This window comes from Nestor notabilis, unplaced genomic scaffold (assembly GCF_000696875.1).
Source record: "Nestor notabilis isolate BGI_N333 unplaced genomic scaffold, ASM69687v1 scaffold26193, whole genome shotgun sequence".
NCBI lineage: Eukaryota > Metazoa > Chordata > Aves > Psittaciformes > Psittacidae > Nestor > Nestor notabilis.
Genome location: NW_009923708.1, coordinates 1,512 through 12,063, shown reverse-complemented (window position 1 = coordinate 12,063; position 10,552 = coordinate 1,512). Strand labels below are relative to the sequence as shown.

Sequence of the window (10,552 nt, the reverse complement as noted above, 5' to 3'; positions counted from 1 at the left end):
GGTCCTCCTCTGCCATCAGCCCCAGGAGCAGCATCAAACCCCACCAAACCATCTTGTTTGTTCCTGTTCCGGGGGGCTGTAGGACATCTCACCCAGGATGTGGCCATCCAAGTGCCCTGGAGGGAATCATAACGGATGCCTTGGAGGGTGCTGGCATCACACCAGCCCAGGCGCTTGCTTCCCAAGGGAGATTTGCCCTTGGAAACCAATCCAGGCTCCTCTATCCTTCTCAGCCTGGAGGTGTATGGCAGGGAATGCTGGTGGATAGGGGCAGCCCCGGGGCACTGGTCCCATGGCAGCCTGGCCAGTGTCTATGGCTGAGTACAGGGATGCTCCCAGCCCCAGACAGCAGATCTGAGAGCAGCACATTGGCATCCCTGGCCAAAGGCAGGCCCTGGGCTCTTGAACCCAATTAAAAATGGTTTAGATCAGAACTACAAGCGAATCATCCTCCTCCTGACCACAGATGATCGCTCAAGCGGGTGTCAGGCTCCCTTCTCTGCCTCGGCCGTGGTGTTCTGGGTCCTCTCCAAGTGACTCCTGCTTTGGCCGTGCCCCGAGGGCAGGAACAGCCTTTCAGCCACTCACCCAACCATGGGAAGTGGGAGAAAAGGGAGAAGGGAGCAGGGATAATTCCCAGTTGGACTCCGCTCTGCGAGCAGGCAGAGCTCCACGCCTGAGCCTGCTGCCAGCATCTCACCCATTAGCTGTGCTCAGCGGCTCAAGACACGCTTGTGCTGCCCCAATTATCCGTCCCCGCTCGTGTTTGCTTGCAATCCCACCAGCCTGTCCATCAAGCAGCTATTCCTTGGGGACCAGGCTGTGCACATACAGAGACGGGAGCTGGAAGAGTGCACGGAGCAAGCCAAGGACTCAGGTGGTCACAGCCCTGCTCGGTGCCTCAGTTTCCCCTGGGGAGGTTGCAGATGATGCTGGGCTGTTTGAAACAGGACCAGCTGGTTCAGAGTCATGGTCCCAGCAGCCAACGACTGAGCTGTCAACATCCACAGAGGCACTGGAGCAGGACCAGCACATGAGATGCTTTGCTGCGTACACTCCCAGCCAATACAAGGGTTGGGGCTCTTTATTTAAGGTTTATTTAACTCCCTTGTCCAACCTCTTCAACCTTTTGTACTCAGGACAGCCCTTGATAGGGACTTCAGCAGCTCAGATTGCTGCTGTTTGATACAGCCACATCTTTTGGACTCAGCTCCTACCAGCCTCCAAGCGCCTCCAGCTTCACTCTCCCCCAAGCAATCCTTTGCTCTGAGGCTGCTCCTTCCAGCTCAGCACTATTATTTATAGCCCTTGGGCTAATCTTTAATGATTACCCTTCCTTTCACAAAAGCAAGCCCACAGAGGTGACAGCTAGGGCTGCCTGGATAACCTTAACCCACCTTTGGCTTCCCTGTGTGCTCGTTACAGCACCAGCCCTAATGAGCCTGGCCAGGAAGATGCCCTGGTGATGACTGATGCCCCCACAGGCAAAGGCCACTTGTTAACACCTCAGGCTTGATGCTCCATGACCCAGGCAGGTTGGTTTTCCCCATGCCTTGCTTTTTTCCTGCTTGGAGGAAGACCCTGAATGCATCTGTCCCAGCACCATCCAGATGTGTCCCATCCCAGGCCAGGGATGTCCCTTCCTGCCTGGGTGCTGGTGGAGCAGAGGGAGGAAGGCTTTCCCTTCCACCATGGCTTCCCTGCCTCCCCCCTTGCCCTGATTTCCTGCCCCTAATGAAGCATTAATATTCAGTGAACCTGCAGCATCTATTCCTGTCCCAAGTGACCTGGTTTCCAGGCTGATGGATGGTGTGTGCCGGGCCAGCCGCGCTGCCTGGGCCATTAACCATCGTGCAGATAAATCACCATCGAGCACAGGGAGGACCCTCGTGAGGCTGGGGAGAGCCCTGCATGGGCCAGGAGCAGTGAGAGGCACATCCCCAGTGGGAGATGAGCTGCTTTGGACACCTAACCTGAGCCTCGAGCCCCCCGGGGCAGAGCAGCACCCAGAGGCGATGTGAGGAGCAGTTAAGAGACAGAGGAATGGGGCAGTAGCCTCTTGAGAAGCTCCTTCCATGAGGCTTCTTGGGGTCACACCAGCCTGACAGAGACACAGGCTCTAGGTGAGAAGCAGGCTCAAGCCCAGCCTATCCAGTCTGGGCCCCTTGCAATGGAAATTATTACTGCTATTAATGATTATTATTATAATCAACAATGATTATTACTGTTATTAATGATGATTATTATAATCAATAATGATTATTATTGCTAACACTAATATTTCTAGGGTTACAGAGCAGCACCCAGCCCGGTGAACCATCGCCAGCTGAGCTGAGTTACTCCAGCCTCACATCCAGAGACAGGAGGACTGTTCCGCACTATGGAGTTAAGAGCAAGGCCTGGAAACTGGTGCCCTCGGCTGGCTGGAGGCAGAAGCTGTGGTTTCAGCCACGGGGAGAGCAGGAGAAGTCACCCAAAGAGGCAGGACCAGGCAGAGGTGAGGCACAGCAACCCTGCAGCTTGGCCTCTGCCACTGGCTGGTGGGGTGGGCCAAGCACTGAGACCTTCTGCACTTCAGTTTCATCATCTGGGAAAGGAGCATTGCAATGCTGGCCTCTGTATAGCAGAGAATCATCGAATCACAGAATGGGTTGGGTTGGAAAGGGCCTTAAAAGCATCTAGTTTCAGCCCCCTGCCATGGGCAGGGACACCTTGCACTAAACAGTGTCATCCAAGGCTCTGTCCAACCTGGCCTTGAACACTGCCAGGGATGGAGCATTCACAACTTCCTTGGTCAACCCATTCCACCACCCTCACTGTAAAGAACTTCTTCCTTATATCTAACCTAAACTTCCCTTGTTTAAGCTTGAACCCGTTACCTCTTGTCCTACCACTGCAGTCCCTAATGAAGAGTCCCTCTCCAGTGTCCTTACAGACCCCCTTCAGATACTGGAAGCTGCTCTGAGATCTCCACACAGCTTGTGTACTCCAAAAGACCAGTGCAGGACAATCTCTAACCTCTCCAGAGGTAGGATACTGCCTCAGAGAGACAAAACCTGCCTCCAACCAACCAGCTGACCAGCCAACCAAACATCAAATCAACCAACCATCCAATCAATCATCCAATCAACCAACCAATCAACCAACCAACCTATCATCCATCCATCCATCCTAGAATTATAGACTCATAGAATAGTTAAGGTTGGAAAGGATCTATCCATCCATCCATCCATCCATCCATCCAACCATCCATCGATCCCTATATACCCTCTCTATGTCCATCAATCTATCCAACCATCCCTATATATACCCTCTCTGTATCAATCCACCCATCGATGCCTGGAGGCAACCTGGGATGTGCCTCTTTGGGATGCAGGATGGGAAGGACACACCGACTGGCCAGCTTGGAGCTGCCTCACTTACATTTGGCGCCCGTGCTGGTCCTCCCTGGTGAGGACGCCTTCCTTCTCCATCAGCATCTGCCGAAAGGTCCCCACTTTCTGCCGGATCTCCTCTTCGGAGTACCTGGATGGGCAAAGACATGGTCAGAGCTGCAGTGGTCAGAGCATGGGCTCCCCAGGGACCTGCTCAGGACCTCTATACCTTTGGGAGCGACATGTGGCTGGTCAGAAGGAGAGGTCTCATGGTGACAGTCATCAGGGCCTGGAGGAGAGCAGGTCCCTCTGCTTGGTCCCCTGCCACCACGCTCCATAGAATCATAGCATCAACCAGGTTGGAAAAGACCTTTAAGATCATCAAGTCCAACCATTCCCCCAGCACTGCCAAGCCCACCACTAACCCATGTCCCCCTCCCCTCTCCTGCCTTCTCCTCCCAGCAGTGCTTGGCAGAGGAAGGGACATCAGGAAGGGGTAAAAGAAGAGGATGACCATGAGGTTTCCGTTCTCCACCAGTGCCCCAGGCTTTGGGGCACATCCCCAGCAGCTCCAGTGATGCCAGAGCTCCCTGCTGGTGCCTGCATCCCATCACAAGCCTCCTTTGCTCGTCCCTGGCAGCCGAGCCAGCTCTGCACTAACACCAACCGCTGACTCAGGCCACTGCAGGGTTATTAACGACAGGCACTAATCACTTTGTCCCTGGCATCTGAAAGCAGCCACGGCAAAGCACGGCACCCAGCCATCCCCGAGGTGTCCCCAGGAGGGAGCAGTGACAGTCCTGGGCGGGCAGTGCTGTGCCGCATCCCGCAGCGGCACAAGGGCACCCGAGCATCCCCCTTAACCAGCATCCCAACAGGACCCACGGTGCACTCAGCATCATCCCTGTGGACAGGGTAAAGAGAGAGGGACTCCATGGCACCCCCTGGGAGGGAAGGGGTCGGTCAGGCTCTGTGTGGCCTGTCCTCATCATCTACAGGCAGTGCTCATGGCCAATCCTCACTATCATGTCCCATCAGCATCACTGCTGATGAGGGCAGAAAAGTGGGTGCCACAGCCTGGCCAAGCCCTGTGGCCCCCGATGCTGGCACCTCACAAAGCCCATGAGGGATAGTGATGCCCCTCACAGTGCCATGGGTGCAGAGAGGCATGTGGCAGCACCCCCCTGGCAGTGCCCATGGAGGTAACAGCAAGGACAGGGCAATTAATATTAACAAGCTCATTTGCACTGAAGGGCTCATTAATTCCCCAGCCAGGCAGGACTGAGTGCAGGAGGGCACCGAGGCTGCTTCCCCTCACCTTGCACCCTGCCTGCACATGCAAAGGGGACCCGAAAACCAGGGCAGCACCCCTATATGCTGCCCTGCACTGTACCATCAACAGCAGTGCACCCAGATGGGCAAAGTGACAAGAGCCACCATCCCTGTCCATCCCATGGACATGAGCCAGCCGCAGCAGCAGCAGCAGCAGGAAGATGTCTGCCCGGGAAGATGAGCATTGCTGCAGCACATTACAAATGCAGCCAATGCTCTTGGAGAGGGGACACGAGGCCAAACAGGAGGTGACAGATGGGCCACCACAGCTGTTAGCAAACCTGCAGGGGACAAGGCCAAGGCGAGGACCGCCCTGCAGCCAGTCATGCTGGGTTGGAGGCAGGAGCACCAGCCCCTTTGCTCCTACAAGCCCCCGGCGCTGCTTATAACCCCGTTGGAGGGGGTTTGTGTTGGCATTTAACACATGAAACGGGGTTGGGAAAGGAAGAAAAATCGCTGACACTTGAATTCCGGACAAGAAGCCAGCCTGCAGGCAGGGAATAGCGGCGCAGGGAGCCTGGAGTGAGCAGGAGGAGCCATCCGCATGTATGGAAACACGGGGGTGCTTAAATCCCTGCTAAAGCTCTGCTGTCACACCGGCTCATCCCTTGCCGGTGACTCCCCTGAGGCCATGGCCAGGATGCAGCTCCCAGCCCTGGTAGAAACCTCAGGGGTGCAAAGTGCTTCCATGTAACCCCCCCAGAGAGCCCCTGCCTGGAGGGGAAGAGCAGGAGGAGGATTAAGCAGGTTGACCAAGATTATTAGTGTAATTATATTATCATTTCAGCGTATCATCGTCATCACTGTTATTAATAGCCTTAATAACAGCAAAGGCAATTATAGCAATAACAACAATAGCGGGTGCAGCATTGCTATTATCCATCGCACTGATGATACTACCAGTAGTAAGATCCCTAGTAGGGCACGGGAACCCATCAGGAGGCTCCCCAAAGTGCCAGGTCAGCCTTATTTATTTCCATAACGACAAATTAGGCACCATCATTATTCCAGCCTGTGTGAGACAATTTAATTCTAGGTCATGCTTGTGCTCTTAATGAAAGCCTTGGCGAAGCTTTGCCTCAATCCATTTTCTTTCTCCCCAGCTGATACCAGCCTGTGTGTGCCGAAGAATTTCCTCCATCCATCAGGTTTGAGTGAGCTGTCGGGGGGGGATCAGGCTGTTGGGCTGGTGCTGGAGCTCTGGGGCAGCCCCCATTCCCTTCTGCCTACTGAGGCAGGGATGCACTCCAGCCCTATGGGTTTTCCGCCAGCCCTTTGCTTCCCCATGGAGAGGAAGGGGGAGAGAAGGAAGGCAGGACAAACTGAAGCACCAGAACAGCCTCACCAGACACTGAACCCCAGCTCTCCCTCATGTCCTCAGCACAAGACACAGATCTCCTACCCCAAGCACGCAGGGTATGGGTTTGGGTGGCACTGATGGCTTGCAGGACCACAAGCAGCTTGGTCCTCCTTCCTGCCTTGGCTTTCCCAGGACAACGAGCTGGAAGCCCAGATTTCCAGCTGGAGGAGCCAGAGGGAGCCTCCAACCTGTGTGTGGACGCACTCCCAGGTCTGCATCTCTTGGAGGCATTTAGCTTCACAACCAACCCACCAACGCACCCCAAAGCTGTCTGATTCACCCAGAAGTGGATTTACTTGTTGTTAACGGAGCCTTGGGTGACATGGTCTAGTGTGAGATGTCCCTGCCCATGGCAGGGAGTTGGAACTGGATGAGCTTAAGGTCCTTTCCAACCCAAACCAGTCTGTCATTCTAGGATTCTACACTTTGAACTGGGGCCATCTCCATATCAAGGCATTGATTTAGAGAGGAAAAGGGGGGAGAACAAGGTGCCATGAATGAATCCCAAGCCATGGGGTCCACCTCCAGCCCAGCCCCAATCCCCCGTCACTCACCCCTGCTCCTCCATCATCTCCTGCAGCTCCATGCACTTGAGCTCCACGCGCCGCTTGCGCTCATGGTCCAGGATCTCCCGATGAGCCTTCTTCACCAGGCTGGGCTCCACCAGGCGCACCTCCTCCTCACCCTTGTGCCACGTTCCCGAGGCTCCAGGCTGTGAGAAGCCATTGGAAGCTTCCTGGGGTGAAGGCACGTCGGCCCCGTTGTTGTAGAGAGCCATGCTGGTGTGGTGGCCTCGTCACCAGCAGTGCCTGCAGGGACAGAAACAGCCACGGGTCAGTCCCTGCCTCGGTTTCCCTCTCAACCCATGATGGTACGAGGACCTTGCCAGGGCCAGAAGGCAAAGTTTGTCCCAAAAGAGGTGTGGGCACACCAGGATGATGGAGACAGCAATGGAGAGATGTGGGTCTTCTTGAAGAGCCTTTCCTGCCCCCTACCTGCAAAGAAAATGGGGCTATTCCCATCACCATGGGAAGGGAAGAAGGATGCTCTGTGCCAGCCTCATACCAGGGGAAGCATGGCAGAGCGTGGGTCTGCAGCACCCAGAGCCATCGGGTAGCAGCAGGACAGGCAGGCAGGGTCCCTCCAAGCCCCATGGACTCCACTGTCAGGCAGTGTGGTGTGGAGCAGGGGCAGGCATCCATCCTCACAGCCCTCTGAAGACACCCCCAGGCACTGTCCCCATCCAGCAAGGGGATGGAAACCAAAGATCAGATATCCCCTCGCATCCCCCAGCTGCACTGGTTACTGTGGATGCAGTTGTGGTCCATCCTGATGTCTGCCCCAGCCACCAAGTGCCTGCAGATGCCCTCTGGCAATGGCCTGGCACCCTCTGGCACCCAGTGCTGGCTGCAAGGGGAGGTGAGACATCCCACTGACTCCTGCTTTTCCACATTCACGCCTCCCTGCCTCCTCCTTGCTCCTCACTTGGCTCCCAAAATAACCTCTCGGAAAAGGACAACTGTTCTGAGCAGCACTGAGGCTCTGGGTGATGCTCTGAGCCTGCGGGAGGAGATGCTCCCACATTCCCTGGACCAACCAGACAATGCTGCCTCAGCAACCTCAGGCCATCACCACGCATGTAAGCACTCATTCCTCAGCCTCCCCACGCTGCAATGCCCCAGCTTCCCTGCACAAAGCACTGTCCCTCTCATCCCCAGCATGGGATGCTCCCAATGGAGATGCGCTGCCTTAATGACCAGCAGCAGCCGGGGTGGGCTCTACCAGGGGCTCCCACAATTGCATCTCCTGCTAAGTACTACACAAAGAGAAACAGGGTGAAAGCAGAGAACTCTCCAACCTGGGTTTGGGCTCAGAGACACACCTTCTGCCAGCAGCCACTTCTCTGAGGTGTTTCCACCCCAGGGATCCTGCTGGAAAGGCTTTTCCAAGGATTCATGTTGCCTGCATGTTGTTTCCTATGTGGGAAGCAGCTAAGCCTTGCCTGAGATGCCCGGGATGTCTGACATGCTGCCCAAGGATGGGGCTGAAAGCTGGCCTGGGAAAAGAGGGATTCCAGAGCCGAGCATGGCTGTGAAGGCGGGACAGACAGACCATGGACTGATCCGCACCATTCTGAGCCCAGGGAGGGCTTGTTACTCCTGCTACACCATTCCAGAGGGACACCGGGAGGGTCAGAGCTTCCCACGGCCAGGTGGGACAGAGCAGATCGCCATGAGATGCTTTGAGGATGTTTCTCTGCTGTTTGAGAGGAGAAAAAGCCTCAGCTCCCTCCCCACGAGTCCAGCCGGGCGGGAAGGCATCTCCCGCCCCATGGCATCCCAAGGGACATCCCCGGCTTCCCCACTGCCACTGCCTGTCCCACGCACTCATCTATCTGCTGACGAGCCTGCCCGGGGAGGACAGCAGCTGAGTGCTTAATTACAAGCCTTTATTCTTCCCTTTTCTCCCTGTGATTGCTGTGCAGAGGAGCCAGCAGCCCTTTATTCCCACATTGGCACGGAGAAGCGGGCAGCGGGACACAGTGCCGGTGGGACACTGCATCCCGGGGATGCTCGGCCCCATTGGAGTAACCAGAGTGTCCCTCAGTGCTCCATTGCCTGCAGCAATGGGGCAGCACCCACATTTCAAGCCCTGTGTCGCCCCACAGAGAGGAGCTGCTCTGGTCCAGAGACAGGAGAGATGCTGCAGAATAACATGGCTTAAGGTCTCCTCTTCCTCTTTCACCAGGGCATGAAGCCAAAAACCAGGAAGGGAATGGGGGAAGCTCCCCCTGGGAAACATCTATCCACTGAAGGGCTCAGGGGAGGAGAGGAGGAAGGAAAGGATGCTTTCCACAGCAGCCTCTGCTTGCTTTTCCCCAGCGGGAAGTAATATTATCCTGAGCCTGGCAGTGGGTAAATTCATTGCTGCAAAGCCTTGAGAGCATGTGGGATATACAGCTGGGCAGGTGGATGGAGGAGCATGTGAGATCAACTGGCAGATCAATGGGTACCTGCATGGCACAGGAGGCACTCGGATCCCACTGGGAAATGCTCCCTGTATCCATAAAAAGGATGCAGCTGGAGCTATCCCGCTGCAGCCGGGGATGGACACCACACTGCATCCCAGTGTCTCTTCAGCCGTGAGCAATATCCACAGGGAGAGCTGATTCCAGAGGCCCTGCCTCAGCCACAGCACGAGCAGGAAGACAAAGGAGGAGGAAACCCACCCTCAAACCCCCTCCAGCTACAAAGAGCAAAGCCCTGAGTGGAAAAAGGAGCTGGTCCTACCTCTCTGGTCACAACGGGGACACAGCACCGGGTGCCCAGTGCCCCAGGATGACTCTGTGCCTTCTCTGCCCCCAAAGGAGACCCCCAATGATGCTCTGCACCAAGGGACAGCTTGGGGACACAGGGTGGCCATCACCACCACAACCTGCATCCATCGGCCCAGCCCTGCCACCTCACCCCAGCACCAAACCCAGGCTGCAGGATGCGGCCAGGGGCAGTCACTGGCATTCGCCCCCACAACCCAAATCCCCTTAGTGCCCCCCAAAAGGGCTCAAACCCGTGGGCTGAAGCTGCTGGGGAAACTCCCGAGCAAATCCCTCTCTTTCCATTTTGCCAAGCCATTCACCCATGTGCTTTGGGATCCCGATCCCTGCTGGCACTCCACATACCACTCTGGGGCTTGGGGAGGTCAAAACAGCTTTTCAGCTCATAGGTGCTTTCTGCTGCCTGGATTAGAGCTTTTGGAAATGTTCAGAGCTGCTCCTTCCCCATCCTCCATCCCCATCATCATTCTCATCCGCATCCTCCGTATCCATCCTTCATATGTATATCCATCCTCCATCTCCAACCTCATCCCTCATCCTTCTTCACCCTCAGTCCTCCATCATCATCATCCCTATTCTCCATCCTCCTCCTCCTCCTCTATCCATCCCATACCTCCCTTCCCAGCCACGCTGAACAGCACCCAGGGTCCTCCGCACCCGGGCACCAGCATTGGCAGCCCATGGAAGCTGGGACAGGCAGAAGGACAGACACACAGCACTGTGCCCCTGACACACTGGGGGGGGTGCCGGGCCCAGCCTCACCATCCTGCCAGGCTTTGGGACTGCTGGTATCCAGCCAAGGTTTGAACCAAGCTCCATCTCTATGGGCTGGGACCCCTGGGGGGTGTCCCTGGGATGTGGCTGTCCCCATATCCCAGCCTGGGCTTTGATGGGAAGCACAGGGGTTGTGGAGCTCCAGCCCGAAAGGAAAGAAGAAAACAGGGAAAACAAGCAAAAAAAAAAGAGTGTTATTCCACCAGACTGCCTTTACCCTTTCATTTCCCAGCCCAAAACCAAACCCAGCTGCCTCTGCTCAAATCCCCCATGGGCACCGCTCACTCAGCTCCCTGACCATGCCCGCAGCACCCCAGGCATGGGGCTGTGCTGGAGGCAGCTGCCCCTCACCCCCGCCCCCCGCCGCCGCGGGGCCCT

At 56.1% G+C, this 10,552-nt stretch overlaps 1 protein-coding gene across 1 annotated transcript in view; it reads right to left on the bottom strand.

The window, feature by feature from the left end:
* The window catches only part of LOC104403979 (serine/arginine repetitive matrix protein 3-like), a gene marked incomplete at its 3' end in the record, with an annotated part of 9,759 nt that extends 2,915 nt beyond the window's left edge, over positions 1 to 6,844 (bottom strand). Inside the window, exons 1-2 of the mRNA XM_010012293.1 lie at positions 6,621 to 6,844; positions 3,424 to 3,525 (exon numbers count right to left, since the gene is read on the bottom strand). Coding sequence (XP_010010595.1) covers positions 3,424 to 3,525; positions 6,621 to 6,844 — 326 coding nt within the window. The remainder of the gene's footprint in view (positions 1 to 3,423; positions 3,526 to 6,620) is intronic.
* Positions 6,845 to 10,552: the final 3,708 nt, after the last annotated feature.